A 21,507-nucleotide genomic window follows, 5' to 3' on the forward strand; every position below is an offset into this window, starting at 1 on the left:
TCTGTGGTAACGCGCACACGCCCCCACTCACACGGACAACCCCTCAGAGCTTGGCAACTCTCCAGAGCCATGCAGGGGCTGCGGAGTACAGCGGGAGCCTGAGTGAGAAGCACACATTGTGCACTGCGGGACCCCACCAGCCCCGGCCCGAAGGCACAACTCTCAAGGACATGGAGAACTGGGGCAGAGAACTTCCAAGCTTCCCACTGTTAGGGCAGGCTGAGAAAAAAGGGAAAGTTTCCAAAGTGTGTCTGTCTATGAGAGCATAGTGAAATGTGTTGTTCAGACAGAAAACATAAATTCTCTTGAACACCGATCGTGCAAATATTTTGTCAAGCCCAGAGTGGTTCTCGTCAATGTATGACATTTAAATGTGAAATAAAACCGTAGAATTTACGCTTGAATCCATTTTTGTTTTGAAAGCAGGGTTCAGACTGGTGTTACAAGTCACACAGGTGGGTTGCGGTAAAAGAGATATGGTGAGAAGCAGTCTCTATTAATACATGTGCATGGCAAATAATTGTGTTTGTGGTTCGATATCTGTGTATCCAGGCTCTGATCTGCTAGTCAAATATAATTACTGACTTGCATGACACCCCAGCAAGAGATACATTTAAATCAATGGATCATGCAGCCCTGTGGTGTCCATAGAGAGAATTGTAATTCTTGGTTTAGCAGGAAAATAACAATGTAATCCAAAAATTGACTTTGCTGCTTACTGATGTACTAAATCAGTGTTGTGGTGTATAATAAAGTAATAAATCAATTCATGTTTACTCTTCGCAGTGTGCTTTAGGGTGGATCTGTACGGCAAGCTGAAGTTCTTCTGGATATTTTTCTGAAATGTGATAGAATTAAAAAAAAATTTTTTTTTAATATAAATAAAACTATGGAAAAAAAAAAAAGGCAAAGTCTTTGACACTGCTGGAACAAGCAGTGGAAGCAGCAGCCCTTTCCTTCATTGTCCTTCCAGTCAGGAGCTCAGGTTTGCTGTGGGTCAGCCCCCTCTCCCTCTACATCAAGGGGAAGGAACCACACTGATCTGAGATGGAGTACCCCCAACCAAACCTTACCACATCGACCCATGCCACCATCCTGGGCCTCTAATGGAAGTCCTGGGCATCCAGACGCCTCCCCTGCTCCAACATGGGCGTCAAGTAGCGCTCCTCTCATCACTGGAAGCAGCAGGCCTCACAGCCCTCCTTCTCTCTCCGTGGGACTGGCTTTTTTTGGAACATTGCAGGCAGATGTGTCCAGATGAGCACGTTCGAATTTGTGGACCCAGGTTAATGCTCCACCAGAAGCCCCGGAGGATCAATAGCTTTATTTCCCTAAAATGCCGGCATGGTGAGAACCAGCTCACGGGGTGCATTTAATACCGCCACAGTTCCAGTGACGACTGGGTTGTATTGATTGTGCCCATGTGGAACTACGTGCGCCTTCTGGGGAAGGATCTATTTGTGTCACCCTGGGCTGGGATGGGGGCTCCACTGGAGGAGTAGAGAGCTCAGCCAATGGAGGATGCCAAAAACATCAAAACAGCCATGTTTACAGATTACCCAAAGGGAAAGCAAATTACAGCAATTATGCAGGCTGTGGGAATACTGATATCAGCATACCTGCTATTTTACCCAGAGACTACTTTTTGGAGGATAGAAGACATACAAAACCGCACACTCAATTTCATTTGATGGTGAAACCCTCAACAAACGATGGGATTTAAACGAAACATTGCACATGCAAAACAATGCCTTTCTAGGGGATCGCCCTGTTTGTGTATGTCGGGTCCAAAAAATCTTTCCAATTGTTTTGAAACTAGATATAATAGCCTACCCAAATATCTGTGAAGCAAGTATGTATCTGGCAGGCATAATAATGAACATGTAATACTGAATGTTGTCTCTAACATATTTTCCCTTTTTTTTTTTTTTTTTTTTTTAAACAATGGCAATTAATCAGTCTTTGTAAACACGGCAAATTGCTTTACAGAAAACTAATTTACCAATACAGCATTTATCTCATATATCAGTGCTCAGACAACATACAGAGTCTCATCCAAATCATGGGCCTTTTGTTTGCAGCTGTCGTGACATATTCATGACTGGGGCCATAATAGTCAGATTCCTGTTATATCCCCCAGGGAGAGCAGAGAGGATGGTGTCACATCCAATTACTGCGGCACACTGTAGAGGTAAATCAAAACTCGTGCCATGAACTCTGGAATCTAAGGTGCACGCACACACACGCACACGCACACACGCACGCACACACGCACACACACACACACTGCATGGGCAAAGTGAGACAACAGTTATATCAACATTGATAGAATATTGGAAAACACACTCTCCTGGTAACTTGGAGGTCATATATGGCTTACACAGAGACATAGGACTGGCTGGAAGCTGTTGGCTGCCCTCTCTCCTCAAATCATAAATTGACATAAGATCAAGGCGTATAAGTGAGGCAGACAGCGCTTACTCAAGATTTTAAAATTATGGATTTGCTAGCCAGCGTGCTGATACTGAAATTTCAGATGAGGGCAATGATGTTGCCCCTTACTGGACGTGAAACAATCAGGTCACCATGTTCACCTTCTCCTCGGCACCAGTAAGATGCTCCTCTGCGGAGCCAAATGAATGCCTTTGTCTTCCTCCACAGTAGTCTTTGGGAGGCCTGGTGGTTTGGTGGTTGGAGGGTATCTCAGCAGTGCATAGCCCCGTTTCACCCTGGAGCGGTGCAAAGCTCCTGCCCAATAAAACAGGCTGCATCCCCAGGGCCCCTCCCTCAAGCCTCCAGTCAGCGCTTGTTTTTGCACCATTTATTTAGTGTGACACATCTCCAATTAAACTGTGGAGGCTGCTGCATTCCCCCCATAACTACCTCTTATACCTCCCCATAGACTTTCTGTCACACTGAGAGTGTGGGTATGAGAGAGTGAAAAGGAGAGTTTGTGTGTGTGTGTGTGTGTGTGTGTGTGTGTGTGTGTGTGTGTGTGTGTGTGTGTGTGTGTGTGTGTCTGTGTTGGGGGGGGAGGGGGGTGCAGAGGGGGTAGAGGGAGAAAGCGAGAAAGAGAGAGAGAGAGAGATCACATCTTGCCTGCCAGCTATGATCACAATGTCATTTTCTCTTCAGTGGTTAGGTGCCTCCTCTGAAAGGTGCCCTGAATTATAATTATCAAAATATTGAACAAGATAATCATCCTCTTAAATGATGCTGCCACTTCACTATTTGTCTTGCCATCCCAGAACATGCACAGAGTGATGCTCTCCTGTAAGCTTTCCTGATATTGATTCACAACTACACAGACCAAATACTTCTTTTTTTTTTTTTTTTTTTGCACATATTAAGACTATGCTTCGGAATACTGAGTGGTTCATTAAGGAACAACCACTGATATTTCCAACCAAAATTTCTCCACGGCCTTACTTTAAGTTGGGTCCATCAATTTCAATTCACCAGCGTCCAAAGTAGATCTTTCATCGGAGGTAAGAGTCTCCTTGCCACCTCTTCATCCTCCCACAACGGCCCCAGACACAGTCACAGGAGGAGTGACTTTGTCCGACCCCAATACCGTCTGCGAGAGCGCAGCTGAGGGCAGCAGCTGCCAGGGAGGACTGGTGGGGGAGCGCCCAAAACGCAAGCTCTGCCAAGCGGCGGGGCCAGGGGGAGCCCCAGTGGCAGCTGGGAAGGGTGGGGCAGCCAGCTGTGGAGCAGCAGGGTGGAGGGGTGACTAGGCGACACCACTAAACCTGAGCAGGGATGCACAAATGTGCACACAAGCACATACAAAAATTGAAATGTAGGCGCACTCAAAAAAAAAAAAAAAAAGTTCCCACTTGCTTTTCTTGAAGCACTTCTGTTGTAGCCACATTTACACACACACTCACGCACACGCACACGCACACACACACACACACACACACACACACACACACACACACACACACACTCTCATCCTCGGCATAAGGCAGCCCAAACCGTCTGTGGCCCTCTAAACACCAACACCACTCTCCCATCACGTGCTTCGGCCACACATCTGGTCCACCATCTGTATCACTCCCCCCAATGTGACAGGTAGTCCCTCTCCCTCTCTGGAGGGAGCAGAAGGGGAAAGTGGGACATGGAAGGTAATTTTGGGTGTAAATGTGCTCTGGACCTCTCTGGATGCATCTGGACAAAGCAGACATGCTGCTGAGCCGGGCAGGGTCATTATCAGTTGGAAACCGACAACCAGATAGCAGATGAAGACAAAACAATTATATCATACCGTCACATTATGACAGCACCAATAGAGCACGTCTTGTTTATGTTGTCAGGATGAATGCTTTTGCACTTCTGCATTAACAGCCTCGCAACAACAACAAAAAAAGGCCAAATGCTATGAATTAACACGTCAAAATATATTAAAGATTCTTCCAATTTATTATAATGTACAGTTATACATTGCCATGACACAAATGTGATCACCACTTGAATGGGGTGCAGAATGAAAAATATTAAAACAGCCATATAAACAATACCAGAGGACATTGAGCTCCTCTTCTTTATGCCGCTGTACATATGGGATCAATAAAATATGCACCATGATACAGATATCAAGCCAGTGATATAAAACTGCACAACCAGTCTTTACTGTGAAAGTAAGGAATTTTCCGAACATAATTTTCACATCTTATGTTACATATTTGACAGTAACAATATTATTCACACACACAACACTACTTGTATGACATTAACTCTGACGTTTATTCAAAGGGGAGAAGGGAATCCAGCATTGTCAACTAACCAACTAACATTTTTGACTAACAAAACAAAGTACTTGTCAGAAATATTATGTATACCAAGTTTGATCTTTCCCATTCACCAATTTGCAGTCAATGGACAAGACTGAGGTGCTTGTATAGAAAAAAAAAGGCTCCAGAGATCAATGAATTACAATTCACAGTGGCTACATGTTACCTTTTTGGGGACCTTAGTCAAATAAAAGTCAATAGCCATTATTCTGTCAGGTAATGCCGTAAAACATTTTTTTTATTAATAATCCAAATTTGATATTTTTTCCATTGTCTTCAAAACACAACTCAACACAGAATACTGTGTTTTAAGACATTACAAATGTTCTAACTCCACATATGATGTTCATATTTGTTCAAGGAATTTCTGTGCATGTCAAATAATTGTAACATTTTTGTACATACAGTATTCATAGTGTCCATGCCATTAAGATCGAACTGAATAGGTACACAATTCACCAACAAAGAAAATGTGCTGGATGGGATTATCATTAAAGAGCATTTAAAAAAAAAAAAAAAAAAAAAAAACATTGACACGTACACTTCATGAAATAAACAACACAGCTTTAGTACTAGTTTCCAATGTCTTATACAAAGTTAGCTTGATCTAAAAAGCATAAAATATATTTTTACATCATCACATACATCAAGACATGTACCATGGCCTAGCTGGAAGTTCACCTGGTGCATTATTTCATCTGTAAGTCCCCACACCATTCCCTACTGCTGGCATTATTGCTTCTTATGATCAGGGAGCTGAAGGATAGAGAAACAATGCACCACAGGAGATTGAAACTGTACATTTAAATCATCTATTATCCAAAATTTTGTTAGCCCGTTTCACAATCTGCAATGCTAAAGGATAAGGCAGTTCCATTTTTTTAAGGCATTGCTGCTTTGAGACTTACTGGACCAGAGGGTGAGTCATGGACTTTGACATTATCATATCAATGTACATGATCAACATCAATACATTTTATAGGCAAAGATAAAAGCCCAAAGAGAGGGGGAAATGCATCTTGTGTTTGTTGAATGGTGTGTTTTTGTGTCCGAGAGATTCTCTGAGCTGAAACCATCATTAAAGTCTGCTTAGCGGTTGACCAGAGGTCAAAGCTCAGACAGAGCTCAGAGCAGAGCTGTGTAGATTGCTGTGACCGTCTCTCATTGCTGGTAATTTCCATACTGGCCCTGTGGAGAGAAATGTGACAGATTCGTGTCACTGACCTTCTCAAAAAAAAAATACAGAGTAAAAGCTCATGTTCACAAATCTCAACAGGGTGCAAACAAACATCTGTGGTTTCAACCATATCATGCTGCAAACCATGATTTATGCCTGCAATGGCTGGTGTTAACCAGCAGGTGACAGCATGGCTTCACAACTTGTGAGCTCTAAATTGTACCTCAGGTTTCGGCAGCAGCATGGCTGAGGACGACATTCCTTATGGACACTAGTTTCAAGTGAGACAATTTCAGTGTAAGAAGTATTTGATGCATTCTTTAACAGGGGTCGAAGTACTTTATGTGTTTGGCATTAATGGAAAATGCAATGGAAACAAATTTGGAAACAATGATTTGACAGTAAAATCTTAATTCAAATACAGTTTTTTTTAATAAGCACAATGGTCATCAAAACCGGTATTGTAAATTGCAGATATAAAGGAGGGACACAGTCAAAGCAGGAGAGCTTTTGGCTGTCTCAATGCAAACTAAGCATGCTGTGTTTCTGGACCTCATGACTTACAATTCGACCCCTGGTTCATAACAAAATAAGAGTAAAAAGAAAAGAAAAGAAAAGGAAAGGCTTAAGAAAAAGATGGAAAAAGATAAAGAAATAAGAGAGACAGAAAAAAACAAAAAAACATAAGAAACATAACAAATGCAAATTAAGGCTAGGTGGTCAAGCGTCTAGATTGGACGTTGAGGTCTTCACAGCAACCATTACCTTTGCTTCTTACAGAGCTAGTCAGGGGTTCAAATCCCCGGGTCTTTATTTCCTCATGTGCCCCTGAATATTCAAAGATAAAGATATCAAAGTGTAGCTGTGGTCCCCACATAAGACCACAGGAAATACAGGGCAACAAATAGATCTCCCTCTAAACACTAAGGCAGAAGAATCCTCTTTAAAGCCCTGATATTTCACTGGTATGGCAAACCACATTAGCCAGAATATACAACCAAGACTCAGGATAACAAGTGAAAGACAACAGTAACACATACACTCTTCTGGGAAGAACAGATTTAACCACCCAATATGATGAGAGCATGCATAACATACTAATATCTACCTTCTAACTTCACTTAAACCCTATTCTCACTGAGAACTAGACAAAATATACATCTCAGTCTGGCAATAAACATTATGAGGACAAACTAAGTCCGATGTATAGACACGTCTTTGTGACTGTCCAGTGCCATACTCACCTGGTCGTAACCGTAAGGGCGCTGCTGTTGGCCCTGTGGGGGTCCAGGCTGAGGAGGGCGATAGCCCCCGTACTGCTGCCCCTGCCCCTGAGGATAGTTAGGATACTGTCCTGGGGCACTTTGGGAGGGACCTACAACAAACATTGGGAACTTAGGTTAAAAATGATCTACGCTTGACAGCCTTAAGTGAACTTGCAACCTACAAGTGGACGTCGAGTACTGTCGAAAGAAACCCTGAATTCGGCTGCTTCTCATCCGTCGGCGTGTTTTGTTTCTTGCACCACACAGGTGCTGCTCACGCGGGGCATTTCCTTTTGAATCCTGCTTGAAAGAATTGGGTATCGTGGACCAAAAAAGACAAACCTTAGTCCTCCAACATGATTAGATGCAGATCCACGTATTTTAAATACGCGTGAGCAGGAGATAATATTCAAGCCCGACTTAATGCCACACGATGTTTACAATTATCACCTGCTGTCGGAAGAGGCGGTGGAAACAAACGCAGGTTTACTCTCAAAAATAAGAAACGGTGTGAAAAGGTTTTGCTCATTTTCTGTCTGCGTTTGACCACTTTGGGGAATCCCTGCGAGTTTACTATTACTGGTGGCCTGGGATAAAAAAAAAGCTGATGGATGACAAAAAGAGGACGGTGGATATGTCAAGACTTATTTGTTTCGGCTGCCTACACGACACCCGACTCCGTAATGAATGAGACCGAGTGAGTCAGGCAGGAGCTGGCTAGTGGTTCCCTAATGCAAGGACACATCAAGGAGATTCTGTTGGTCTTCATTAGTGAAGCAAGCTTCATTTAAAAAAAAACAAAAAAACAGAAACATCACTTCATCAGCCCCCGTACACTGCAGTTATCTTTGCAGACGCTGTGAAGGACCGAGCACAGCCTGACTGGGGTTGAAGTCAAATGAGGCCCACGCAGCATCGTTAGGCGCTCATAATGCCTTATGCTGTTGAGCATAACCTTGTGGGGGCCTGAGAGAGCAAGCATGTGTATGTGCCAGATGGATCTCACCTCACAGCCTCTGCCTCTCCGCAAGCTCATTACTAACATGAGCTTTGGCTCAGACAGAAGGTGAGTGATGGAAAGTTCCAGAGAAAAATGGGATGAGGAAAGAAAGCCTGAAGAGCAGTGGGAACGATACTTAAATTTAAAGTCTAACATTTTTAGACATTTCACTTTATCAACTTTGGTTAAGGGATTAAATCTCAAAGCATTAATCCCAGTGTAAATACCCTGATGTTAGAAATAAGTCACTAATTGCTGGTTATCCAAGAAACGCCTGTCTGTCAGAATGTTTTTTTTCAGTGCGTTATAATTTGTAGTTTGCCGAGCTCCAAAGCACGATGACAACTTAAATTCTTCAACAAATATTGCCCGCCACTAAAAAAAAAAAACGTTTATCAACACATTGCTTATTTATCAAAAGTCTTTTTTCTTTTTTTTTTTGTCTGGCGGTCTACACACTCTTTGCTCAACGTCTGTGCACATCAGCTCCCTCAGAACGGTGCGTTATATCAAACTGAAGCACCGGGAGAAATGCTAATGTGGTGCCAGCCACCACTACTGATTAAACGTCTCTTCCACTGAGCTCCAATCCCCTAACCATTCATTAAGGTGGTCCTTTAATTCCTTGCTCTTGATGATGTCTTGACATGCACTTGGCACAGTTACAGTAACCACCAACTCACTCAGGAGGGATGATTATTCAACAGTTGAAAAAGGCCGCCAAAGAGAGCTGATGGTGCCTCCTACAGGACGAATATGAGCCTCTACTGAAAGAAAAGGAACTCACCGTAACCCTGCTGCTGTGGCGGGTAGCCCTGCTGACCTGGGTACTGCTGCTGAGGCGGATAGCCCTGCTGCTGGGGAGGGCCTTGCTGGTACGCTTCCTGCTGTTGGCCATACTGGGCATTACCTTCGGGGGGGGAACAGCAGGCAATGTGAGCAACTACAAAACAACAGCAATGCGGACACGTACACGTCGACTTACTGTTACTTAGGAGATCAATTTCATTAAATACTATAACGGATTCTGATACTATCTAACAGTAAATGATACATGTCCAGTCACCCTTTGAGTATCAAGCAATGTAACGAGTTGACATTTGATATGTGTTTAGATATCTAATTTTTAGGTGGTACTCTATATTTTTGGAACACAAATGGAAACAAAAAAGCATCATAATCTACGTAAACTAAGGACAAAATGATCAAGATCGCTTCCACGACAGTCATTTTGGGAGGAGCTCTCATGCGGCCGACCATTGGCTTGATTAGGGTAACGTATCGTTCAACATTTTTGACGCCGGTACGGATAACTTGACTTTAATACCGGTTCTTTAATGATACTTTTGTTACCAGTCTTCTAAAATCTATTGTGATTAGAGGGGGAGTGAAACCCAGGTCATTTTCTTTAGCTCCAATTTACAGACATTCCCTAAATGCCTCAGAAGCGAGCGATGCTGGATGCTTCAATTTAAAAGCTGCACACAAAGAAGCCTCCTGTTACTGCAGCACACGCAACTCAAGACAAATATGTGGCCACAAATCTGTTTGAAAAAGAAAGCGCTCCAATGTAAGATTTACCCAGGTTGATATTAATCTTAATTTTGGTGGACAGGCCACCCAGGTAGAGCTTTTGTACATAAGAAAAATGTTGCCACAGCCCCGGTCCAGCCTAGATCCGGATATAGTGGTTGTAAACTTGACGCTACGACCTTCATCAGCTCAACAAATCCATAAACCTAAATGCATACTTTCAATTCATTCAGGAAATATTTGACATTTACCATATCAAAGCACAGAGATAAGATGAAACAGATCATACTATTGAAGAGTTCACTGATGTACAATGTTGTGCCTTGATGGCAGCAGATTTGTAACAGTCAAAACTTCTTTTTCAAAATGGCTGGATCGTTATTTAAGAAAAGAAAAGAAGAAGAAAAACGTTTGGGTTTGAAAGGTCAAAAGGAAAATAGTGGTCAGTAGAGGAAAAAACAAAAAAAACAAACAACAAAACAGTAAATGTTAATTGGACAAAGAAAGAGAAGGAGTTCTGTGTTTTCAACCCGTAATCTTGTAGCTTGGTTTGTACGGTTCATAATATCATCCCTACACACACCAACATGAGAAAACCTGCAGCATATCAACTCTTATAGAGGAGAATGCAATGGTGCAATAATTCTCAAACACATTTGGTGGTTTACACTTTTACCGGTGCTGCTCTGCAATAAATCAAAGGGATTATTTACTGTGGTTGCACAAAATCTGGAGATTTGCAGTGGACACAGCATGCGCAATTAGTGCTTACAGAATATGAATGCAGTATTTGTCTACTGCATCAAAAATGCCTACAAACAGAATGCCATCTGGTTAGAAGTATTAAGTATCACGTGACATTTTCGTTTCACGGAGAATGCGAAGGATTTACATTTTACTTAAATAAAACTTTCGTACTGCTGTCCCTGACTTTTCTTTCTCACCAACAGGTAGAGCACGAGTCATGACTAAGGGGGCGGGTGTCAATACAAGACCGGTGGGTGCTGACTCATCGATGGACTGCATCATCTTTTGCAATAGGGTGCACCTCTGGCGTGCGGATGTCTCCTCAAACTTGGACGCCATTGTTTTGTCTTTCGTCAGAGCTGAAATTCACTTTGATTTCCCCAGAAAATAATGAAGAAACTGAAATCTTTTCTTTGTCACAGTCTCTTTGCATCATTTGTGTTTTAACACAACTCCTGGGTTCATTTGTTGACGCTTTTCTCCATGTGACAGGAGGGTTCTCCTACCTTCTGAGGCTCCCTGTCCTGCGTGACTGTACTGGTCCCCATAGTAGTCTTCCTGCCCTGGGTACTGCTGAGGGGGTCCTACATACACATACACACAACATACACACAAGTAGATTCAAGGTGTTGTTGGATGGGTTGTGTGAGGGGAAGAGTAGAGAGGATGGAGTCCTTGGCGCTAGTTCTTGTTAGAAAGCTTTATTTGGTCGCTTGACTAATATTATCGGAGGCTGGAGGCTTTAGGTTACGTCTTTAGTCATCAAGATGTCTGCGAGTTACAGGAGTGGAAATAGAGGAAATTGAGAGAAACAAGGAGTAAGAAATGCAGGAGGGTGGGTTACGGAGAAGAAAGACCAACACTCACAACTTGCACACGTTAAGAGACACGAGGGGTGTACCTTGCTGTGGGGGTCTGTAGGGTGGCATCGGCCTCTGTCCCATGACATGGTTCCCTTGGTTGACCTGACCCATCATGCCCATTGGGTTCTGTTGTCCTGGGTAGTGCTGTCCGCCACCACCAGGAGGCATGTTGTACTGCTGTGAGGGAGGCTGCTGGTGCATCATTGGGCCTGTGGTACACATTACATCACATTTCATTTAGCTGACGCTTTTATCCAAAGCGACTTACAAGAAGTGCATTTCAACCATGAGGGTACAAAACCCAGAACAGGAATCAAGAAAATACAATTTCTTCAAGAAAGCCAAACTACAAAGTGTTATCAGTAAGTGTCATTTTAAGCGCTACTAAAGTTCTACTGTTCAAGGTGAAGTCGGAAGAGGTGTGTTTTTAGTTTGCGGCGGAAGATGTACAGAGTTTCTGCTGTCCTGATGTCGGTGGGGAGCTCATTCCACCATTTAGGAGGCAGGACAGCAAACAGTCGTGATTTTGTAGAGTGTTTAGCTCGCAGCGAGGGAGCAACAAGCCGATTGGTAGAAGCAGAGTGGAGGGAGCGGGCTGGGATGTAGGGTTGGACCATATCCTGGATGAAGACTGGACCCGATCTGTTCGCAGCACGGTACGCAAGTACCAATGTTTTGAAACGGATGCGGGCGGCTACTGGTAACCAGTGAAGGGAGCGGAGTAGTGAGAGTGAATTCCAACAATACACCAACAATAAGCTAACTCTCAAACAGTACTCAACAGATAAACCATACAAGCAGTATGTGGCTTATCACATACACCACTAAGAGAGATAATAAGGCACTAGAAAATCAACACAATCACGTGGAAACCAATAAATGCACCGTTTTACCTTGATTGGGCTGCATGTTCATATTTGGACGGGGCCCATAGTTTCCCATAGCTTGGCCCTGGGGCATATTCATTTGGCTCTGAGCTGGGATGCCCTGGGCAGAAGGGACGGTGTGATTGTAACCACCCATGGAGCCATGGCTGCTGGGGGGTATATTCATAGAGCCACTGGGCATGTTTGGAGGCTGGTTGGGGCCTGGACCGGGACCTTGCATGGGCATGTGATTAGGTCCTGGAAAACAGCAGCAGAGAAGGTACACGGCTCTTTGAAAAAATACAATTATTTAGCACACAGTCGTAAGTTTTAAGTTCCAAACTGTTCTTTCACGCGGTGATATATGGAATGTGTGTGTGTGTGTGTGTGTGTGTGTGTGTGTGTGTGTGTGTGTGTGTGTGTGTGGAATGCATGTTAATAAAGAATATAAATACATTCAGAACATGTTGGGATTTGAATCAGATCAGCCAGACCACATTTGGTCATAGTTAGGTTCACACTGTGGTCAGCTCTCAGCCAGATGTAACTGTAATCTGCACAGCATGACCACCTTCTGAAGAAAAACTATCAGTCCCACAAGGTGAAAGATCATCTAACTTCACCTCTAGTTGCTAACTCAACTAAACCAGGCTGCCACACAAGCAGCATTCCTTGCATTGATCTGGGATGAGCCATGTTTGTTGACAAGTCAGCCAGCCTCTCCTAATTCATTTGCAGATTGAGATGACATCAAATTGTGGTCACGATGTATTTTGCCACCAGGTGTAAATGCAAAGAACCACGCATAGGACAAGATAACCACAATCAAATGGAGAACAAGTCCAAGACCACCACAGCTGGCAAATGGATGACATCATCCTTCAGCAGAGCGACCTCCCTCACAGTTCTGTGGTGTTGCTAGGCAACACAAGTGAGACAGGAACCGAGGGAGAGGGAAAAAGAGAGAAAGACAAGAGAGAGAAGTTGAGGTGTGCGTGTGTGTGTGTTCGTGTGTGTGTGTGTGTGGAGGGTAATCACATACCGGGCATCTGTCCATTCATCTGGTTCTGCATATGTGGGGCTGGAGGGCCACCGCTGACCATACCCTCGGCGGGGATGTTGTGACCATGAGGAGGCTGAGGAGGGGGTCCACTCTGGTTCATCCCACCAGGGCCCATGGGCATGTTTTGAGTGGGCGGCTGTAGGCGCACAACACAGACACAAAATTACACATCTGCTGTCTTGAAGCACATCTGAGGCGGAGCTGGTCAAAAGAGAAAACTCAAGAGAAAATGCTGATTAAAAGACAAAATCTATATATAATAATTAAGTAAAACTTTTATGTAAATAAGCAATTAGGATGCCAAAATTAAAAAAAAAAAAAAACTGTTCATTTAAAAGGGAAAACAGTCATGCAATACAATACACAGTGCATAATAAAGTCACTGATTAAACTGTCCTCAATAAAGTAACAGTTAGGGATAATCAATCACGCACAAAAAAAGGTTTATAAACACAAAATTGCAACACATTGAGCAATATCATTTCTACCTCATCAACAGTCATGTCAATATGATATACTGCAGCTTTACATGTGATGTGAATGGGCGGAGAAATAATGGACTTCTAAGCAAACCCAAATATGCACCTTTTACAAACTTAAGAGCACAAAACATGCTCATACTGGAGGTGCATCCATAAGTAGCACCTGCAACAGGTCCATAGATAAAACTGATATTTTACGGAGTAGTGCAGTGTACTAGTACCAAACGTCCATAACCTTCAAGGACTTGCAGTCACACTGCCGCATCAAAAGGCAAGATATCTGGAGTTGTGCTTCACTTGTATGGGTTAGATATAACACTTTTCATTACTTTGGTGACATTACTGGGGTTATTTTCTCAGCTGGTAAAAAGTTCCCTTGAGACCAGCATAAGAAATTCGATAACGACATTCACATGCTGAGTAGCAGTACTCCTTCTGGCAACCTGATATGAATCTGTTAAAGGGTGATATTTGTTTTACTTCAGTGAGACTGGATTTGACATTGAATAAGAAATAATCACATAAATATAGATGCAATGACCCATGTCTTGTCATGTCATGAGGATTTGCTGGAAAATATATTGTTTTCCTGAGCTTGTTGACTTTTTAGAGATACATGGTCGGTTGGAGAACAGAAGTGACACAAACGTATGATTATCTTATAGAATATGATGCATTACTGTAGAGAAAAACTAACCAACACCACATGGCGTAGTTAAAACCAGCACAACCTTAAATAACAACAACAGTAAAATACACATTAACACAGCAGTAATAATCATTCAAAAGCATTTACTCCGGTGTGTACTTTTACTTTTGATACTTTAAAGTACATTTTGTCAATAATAGTCGGGAGGATTTACACAATGTGGTACTTTTACTTCAGTAAAGGGACCTGAATACTTCTTCCACCGATGCTCACAGTTTAACACCATTCACTCACTGAAAACAATCATCCAGCATCAATACTCACAGCAGGGAGAAGAGACTGCATGTTCTGATTGGAGTCTGCTATCGTGGCCAGGTACACTAAATTTCTGTGCAGCATCTGTTGGTACCTGAGTGAGCAGAGAGTCATCAATACGGGCTTTAACTTAAAAAAAAATAAAAAATAAAAAAAATCAACGTGACGTGCAGAAAAGCGGGGACTTTCACAACTTACTGTGAACACTCTGCTGTTTTGCCTTTACTCTGGAAGTCCATTATGCACTGGATCAGATGGTTGTTTTCATCGAGTAACTGCAAAAAAAAACAACAACAAAAAAAAAACAAATGTTATTTATATCATATGCATGTTTTTTGTGGTGGCAGGACATTTAAAATTAGAAACACAAGAACCGTTTTGTACAGTTGGCCCCTTTGTTCGCTAATGATTACTCTCTGGTAATTGTGAAACAAGGGGTGGAGGTGGGGGGTGGGTAGGTAGGTGGTGGAGGTGGTGGAGGCGTTTTCGTGACATGTGAGTGTGCGTTTCTGGCTTAACAAAAGACGCGTCTTTGCTAGCTGGCTATCCTCAGCTAACAAAACCGCAGGCCTCCATTCATCTAAAACGCAATTCAACGTCGGTCCGATACATCCGAGGGCGAAGGCGCGTCGTCCGCACATGGCGTCCCGATTCCGGGGAGATTCGTATTCACCCGCGCTTTGACCCTGTAACATTGTTCCCGATCTGCTCGGTCGGACGTGGACGGGGGCACCGCTGCGTTTGATGATCACAGCGGCTAGCAGCGTTTGGAGACGCGGTAGCCTCCATTCTGCGACGCGCTAAGAAGAAGAAAAAAAAAAAGAAAAAAGAAAAAGATGAATTACCTTTTGTATTCCAGCGGGTGTAATGTCCCCCTTACCACGCTGCCTGTGAGGTGCAAACGCCACCGACATGGTGATGCTGTGTGATATTAAAGTGAACTACAGCATAAAAGTCAAAAGTAGCTAACCCACTGAGCAAATCGGTGGAGCTCAGATCAAACAGTTCAGAATACGATGCGATTTCGTAATGCGGTGGTCCGTTTGGGGGGGGGGAGAGAGCACCGCCTCTAAATACACAGTCCGTGATGGTGGTTTATTTTGGAAATACATTGATGGGTAATGTTTAAAGTACTCGTAGAAAATCAAAATATTTAAAGAAATGTATTCATAAAGCTGAAAAAGAAAAGACATATTGGAAAACACGAACTATAATTCCCCCTATTTTTCGTAGAGTGATACAGTCTAGAGCTAAACCAAATGGCCGTGGGAGTATAAACTTAACACACACAAAAAAGAGAAACGCTTTATTATTTATTCACAAAAATATAATAACAATGCAGATATTTTTTGGGGGGTAATAATAGAATATATAAACATATTACTCTTAGTTGTATGTGCTTAAGTTCACTCTGATTATAAAGTAATTCCCTGGTCAACCATCACTAAATGTACCCGTTTGAAATAAAACCTGGTGTTGATATATTTAACATTTTAGTATTGTAACTTTCGAATTAAATATACATCTTTCACCAGGAACTTAACACAATCAAAATATGTGTCTATTGTGTTGTAGTCATAGCTTTCCCCCCCCCTGCAACCTGCTTTTGGTATCACCCTAGTTCAGAGGTCTTGCGCATGCGCCGCTTACACCACACGGAGTTTTGGGAGCTGATCGTTGCTAACTCGCTGAATCACTTGATTGCTGGTTTAATCCCTTCTCTTGTGATCGTGTCAAGTGTCTCGCGGTGCAATGGCGGCAAGATACGACAGAGCTATTACCGTCTTTTCTCCCGATGGTCATCTATTTCAAGTGGAGTATGCACAAGAAGCCGTAAAGAAAGGCTCCACAGCGGTAAGTCTTCAAATGAAACTCACGCTAAAGCTAACGTTGGCAACATGGCCTTGTTTCCCACCTTTCCTGTATTTCGCTCACTATTTCTGATTAACGGAGTCTGTTACGCTCAGGACCGTGTTTGGGAATTTTTTTACTGGCTTGTTAAACTGCTGATGTGTATTAGGTACTAACAGTGCAGGGAGTAATAAGTTGATATACATTAAAAAAAAAAAAGCAGGTATCGTTAGCGAGCATTTTGTCGCTGTGTCACTCTTGCTGTACTTTCTGTTTCGCTGTTCTCGTATCCAGGAACGATAGAAACAATTACTTTGATTTTCTTGTACTTTTTTTTTTTTTTTTTTTTTAAATGTTTACCATAAGTTTAATTCAACCATAGATTTGGTAAAGCCAGTGATTTACTCACTTAAAGCCGGTTACAGGTAAGTGATATTGTGTCTTGTGTGGGAGAGGCAGGAAGAAAAAAACAAAAACAAAACAAAAAAGAAGCTACGGTCAATATTTAACACGTGGAAAAAAATGTTTGCAAATGCAGTTGTAACTTTTAAGTGTATAGTTTTGAGAGTAATCAGATTAATGGCTGGTCAACTTTGTGTAAACTCGCCTGGTATTTGCCAGCCTGCCTTATTTTGAGGAACAGATCAGATGGCAAACATGACCGGAAGTGGGGAAAAACCGCTCTGCTGTGTTGTATTTGGTACACGGTGAAACTTAGCTTATCAGGTGATCTTCTTATTGAAGCAGATTCTCAGGCTGTTTAATCCATTTTTTATTTTTTTTTGCTGTTTACTACTCAAATCCTTCAATACCAACTGCCAGCCCCCCTCGTGAGTGAAATATTCTGTATTGCCAAAACTCGACAGATAAATTAATTGAGTTATTTTATTTATTTTTTATTTTTTTCTGTTCAGGTGGGAATCAGAGGTAAAGACATCGTTGTCCTCGGTGTTGAGAAGAAATCTGTAGCGAAGCTGCAGGAGGAAAGGACTGTCCGCAAGATATGTGCGCTTGATGAACACGTCTGCATGGCATTTGCAGGTACCTCAAAGAACATCTTTTCTTCTTTTTTTTCAGTAACCGATTAATACAATCATTGTTAAATGCGACACAGTAGATCTAGTAGGTATATGTCTCTTATTTTAGTACTTGTAACAATTTCCTGTTCTGTTTCGCTCGTCTGCTGTGCAGCCATTTACCCTCTTTCACTGTTTTGAAGGTCTGACAGCAGATGCCCGTATTGTGATAAACAGAGCTCGGGTTGAGTGCCAGAGCCACAGGCTAACAGTTGAGGATCCGGTCACAGTGGAATACATCACACGCTACATAGCTACACTGAAACAGGTATGCAACCTTCTTTTAAGTAACTTATCGTTTACGGCAATTTTACTCAAACGTGTCTGTAAGGTGTCATATTTGGTGGGCAAGAATGGTTTTCCACAATTTCCGCTCTACCCGCTGGTTGATGGCTGTTTTATTTTCAATTAATCGACATACAAATGACCGGTAAAATTTGTACGTTGGTCATATCTAGCGCTATACTCAAAGCAATGGGCGCAGGCCATTTGGCATCTCTGCGTTAATTGTTGGCTTCGACTACGATGGAACTCCCCGGCTGTACCAGACAGACCCGTCAGGAACCTACCACGCCTGGAAGGTCAGCGAGTTTTCTCTGTGTACATTATGTTTTCCTGTTACTTTTACTCAACAAGTGTCTTATTGGCATGAAAACTGGATAATAATGGGTTGGTTTTTTTTGCTGTTGTTCTTGGGGGAAAAAAATCAGGCAAATGCAATCGGCCGTAGCGCCAAAACCGTGAGAGAGTTCTTGGAGAAGAATTACACAGATGAAGCCATTGCCGGGGACAACGAGGCAATCAAATTGGCCATCAAAGCTTTGCTTGAGGTAAGGTCACATTTAGTGTTTGCACGGTAGTATTTGCCTTTGGGCGCTTTGTCATCAGCTACGTATACTCGCATTGAGTAATTACTAAACTGCTTTACATGCAGTTAGTTTTTTTTAAAGGCTATTTTACACCGAGCATTCCAGAAACAGACAGGGTCTGAAGGTGAAAAATTAGCTGTCAAAATAGTCGCTTGAAATGTTTTTACATCTATCATGGTGTAACGGTAATATAGTCTGCTCCCAGATAAACATTTTAATGACCTGCCATAATGTTTTCATGTGGTTGATTTGCCTTAGTGCTGGCAAAAACAGAACAAAATGAAGGGATTCAAATAACTGTTGCATATCGGACAACAAAATGTAGCCTTGTTTGTGTATTTGTACATTCTGTGCTATATTTTTAATAACATGCAGATTAATTGCTGTTAAAATTGCAATGTGTGTAGAAGGGCCTTGAAGCAGTTAATCAAATGTTAAACCAAATTATTCTTGAATTGGTCACAGTTTTCAATGATTTTTTTTTTTTTTTTTTTTTTTTGCCGGCCACAGGTTGTCCAGTCAGGAGGAAAAAATATTGAACTCGCTGTTATCAGACGGAATCAGCCACTGAAGGTACAGTGAGACAGATTTGGCTTTTGTATTGATAGCTACTCATTTATGTATGAGGTTTATTTGCATATTTTTTCTGTTTGCAGATTTTGGAATCCAAGGAAATTGAGACCCTGGTAGCTGAGATTGAGAAAGAAAAGGAGGAGGAGGCAGAGAAGAAGAAGCAGAAAAAATCCACTTGAATCAGTTAACTAAATTTGGTCTTTATTGCACTTGGAGAACAATATCATATTTGGGTTCCAATTATTATTGGTTTCAGAGGGTTTACTCATTTATTTCATTGTAAAGAGCTAAATCATAACCTGAGATTTGCAGATGTGCTTTTTTTTTGACACATTTCCATAGGATTCTGTACCAGTCACGAAGAAAAGAAATGTTTCTATACTTCCAGCTATTGAGTTGACTGACATTTAAACACACACACAGATCTCAAGTTAAGGTTTAAATCTTAAATTTACAAGATGTTTTTGTATCACTCGCCTAACAGCTCTGATGGTGATGAATCTCAAATGTTGAAATAAACTGTATGTGACATTCAGAACCATAATGAAACTAAATACTCAATAAAAGTGGACTTGTTTGTGTCTTTTTGATTAAACTAGTTTTATCTGTTATTCAAAATGGCCTTAGTAGATATATCTATGTAAGATTTTCATTACTCGCAACAATCCTGGTAACACTGACTTTTTTTTTTTAAGATCAGTTTAGAGAGATAAAAAAAATTAAAAAAAAGTAGAAAAAGGCCCACCACTCATTTTATTGATTATTCTACTGCAAAGCAAGTGCCGTGATAAAGATAACTACAGTTTAAAACCCTACCAGCGGCAGTTACTTGTGTGGCTATAAAGTGCAGTGTTTTTCATTTATCAGCATTTTGTCAGACCTGGAAAAGGGGTAAAAAAAAAAAGAAGATAGCTTGGATTGCTTTATAAACTACTCACCTTTCCCTCAGTCATTTAAAACAAATTAGTGATGAGCGAGTGAAGTGTCTAATGGATGCCCAACGAGACTCCTTTTTTTTTTTTTTTGTGCGCTTCTCCTTTTTTATTTCACCCTAAATTCGCTTATCAAGCAACCGCTGCTCTGAATTCTCAACGACACAATTATGGCCGGCGGTGTGGTAGGGCTGCTTAATGGGATCCTGGCCTCAGACCCCAGTGGGAACTTTCGGTGACTTTAATCTGGAGCCCTTTGAAAAGTTGTGCCGTGCTGTGCTGAAGAGCCCCGGGGGTTCCCTCTGACTCTCACCAAAGACATAATGGTGAATGGTAAAGTCCTTCATTTAGAGTCATCTCCCCAAGACAGGATTTCCTGAGTGGCTGGCCTAGCTTCCTTGACTAGAGCAATTGCACTTTGTCTTGTTTGTGTCTTTAGATAGGCTGATGTCAGAGGATCAATTAAGCCTCTGACACAGTTCCCATACATGTCATTACATCCTAAGACTACAATAATAACTGGGTTTGTGTCAATTACTTTTAGGCGTGTCATCCGTGCACTAATTGCCTCTCCTTTGTGTATTCAAGTTGGAATTGGATATTCCTATGTTGTGGCAGCCATCGCTTTATTTAAGATTGTGGACAAACAGGTTCTCAATCCACTGGATGACAAAACAAGCCATATAGATAAACTTAAACAAAGTTAATTCTGGGTTATCCTTTAGCTCCAGAGGTTATCTGATCCATCTTGTCAATAAAGCAAGAGCATCTTACTTTGTGCTGCAGCTAAGACTCCTTGTCTTTTGAACTGCTTGTGGGAAGAGTTTTTCTTTTTCTTTTTCTTTCTTTCTTTCTTTTTGCTGGCATTGTTGTTGCCCATAATCAGCGCCACTGTGCCTGAGGACAAAGTCCATCTCTCTCATCGCTGGCTGCTGCTCATCATTAATGCAGAAAATAATGGCTTCACCAGAGGTCATTGACGGAGGAACGAGGCCGGAGGACATGTACTCTCCGAGCAAGAATGCACACTGCTGCAGGCCGTCGGCAGTGCATTGTTTGTATGCGCGCGCGCACACACACACACACACACACACACACACACACACACACACACACACACACACACACACACACACACACACACACAGACCAGTTGCACATACACATGGCAAACACTATTAATGTGAACACATAACATTTGAAAAAAAAAAAAAGAATCCTCACATCTCTTTATCTCTTGATCTGTCGTACACACACACTTTAGGCGAAGTGTGTTCTAATGTTGTAGTTTATATAGAACAAAAACTGGGGTAAAAAGCATTCCACATGTTTGGTTCTGATTTAAGTATTTGCTTGCTCGATAGTCTGACCCTTTTCCAGCTCTAGATGTATCCCTATCCTCTCCTGCTAATTTCTACCGAGTCACAGGCAGATTTCACTTTGAGGATCT

The 21,507-nt window shown here is 42.0% G+C and overlaps 2 protein-coding genes across 5 annotated transcripts; one reads left to right on the forward strand and one right to left on the reverse strand.

Moving 5' to 3' along the window:
• Positions 1-5,859: 5,859 nt before the first annotated feature.
• On the reverse strand, positions 5,860-15,774 carry ss18 (SS18 subunit of BAF chromatin remodeling complex). 4 transcript variants are annotated; one of them, XM_069692048.1, is made up of 11 exons: positions 15,602-15,772; positions 14,955-15,031; positions 14,766-14,850; positions 13,290-13,446; positions 12,275-12,505; positions 11,420-11,590; positions 11,025-11,102; positions 9,026-9,148; positions 7,218-7,348; positions 6,739-6,801; positions 5,896-5,984 (listed from the first exon to the last, which is right to left on the reverse strand). In XM_069692048.1, exons 1-10 carry the CDS (start codon positions 15,668-15,670, stop codon positions 6,784-6,786), a joined length of 1,140 nt encoding a protein of 379 aa, XP_069548149.1. In that variant the 5' UTR covers positions 15,671-15,772; the 3' UTR covers positions 5,896-5,984; positions 6,739-6,783. The 4 variants fall into 4 exon arrangements, with proteins under 4 accessions (XP_069548148.1, XP_069548151.1, XP_069548150.1 ...); XM_069692047.1 differs by lacking the exon at positions 6,739-6,801 and having other exon boundaries at positions 5,860-5,984; XM_069692050.1 differs by lacking the exons at positions 6,739-6,801; positions 12,275-12,505 and having other exon boundaries at positions 5,860-5,984; positions 15,602-15,774.
• Positions 15,775-16,411: 637 nt separating this feature from the next.
• Positions 16,412-19,720, forward strand: psma8 (proteasome 20S subunit alpha 8). The gene is made up of 7 exons (XM_069692038.1): positions 16,412-16,610; positions 17,522-17,648; positions 17,827-17,951; positions 18,142-18,264; positions 18,394-18,513; positions 19,063-19,125; positions 19,209-19,720. Exons 1-7 carry the CDS (start codon positions 16,509-16,511, stop codon positions 19,302-19,304), a joined length of 756 nt encoding a protein of 251 aa, XP_069548139.1. The 5' UTR covers positions 16,412-16,508; the 3' UTR covers positions 19,305-19,720.
• The last annotated feature ends 1,787 nt before the right edge of the window (positions 19,721-21,507 follow it).

The sequence above is a fragment of the Brachyistius frenatus genome, unplaced genomic scaffold, assembly GCF_029030835.1.
Source record: "Brachyistius frenatus isolate BFR_SWC_R1_liver_20210118 unplaced genomic scaffold, ASM2903083v1 Contig_12, whole genome shotgun sequence".
In the NCBI taxonomy this organism is placed as follows: Eukaryota; Metazoa; Chordata; class Actinopteri; family Embiotocidae; genus Brachyistius; species Brachyistius frenatus.

Excerpts from the sequence above, each read along its gene's own strand:
- ss18 (XM_069692047.1), bottom strand. The coding sequence starts at position 15,670 with ATGTCGGTGGCGTTTGCACCTCACAGGCAGCGTGGTAAGGGGGACATT. Across the intron at positions 13,447-14,765 it reads TGCAGTCTCTTCTCCCTGCT|CCGCCCACTCAAAACATGCC; the intron begins GTGAGTATTGAT and ends GTGCGCCTACAG. Across the intron at positions 5,985-7,217 it reads GCCCTTACGGTTACGACCAG|GGCCAGTATGGAAATTACCA; the intron begins GTGAGTATGGCA and ends TTCTCTCCACAG.
- psma8 (XM_069692038.1), top strand. The coding sequence starts at position 16,509 with ATGGCGGCAAGATACGACAGAGCTATTACCGTCTTTTCTCCCGATGGT. Across the intron at positions 16,611-17,521 it reads TAAAGAAAGGCTCCACAGCG|GTGGGAATCAGAGGTAAAGA; the intron begins GTAAGTCTTCAA and ends TTTTCTGTTCAG. Across the intron at positions 19,126-19,208 it reads GACGGAATCAGCCACTGAAG|ATTTTGGAATCCAAGGAAAT; the intron begins GTACAGTGAGAC and ends TTCTGTTTGCAG.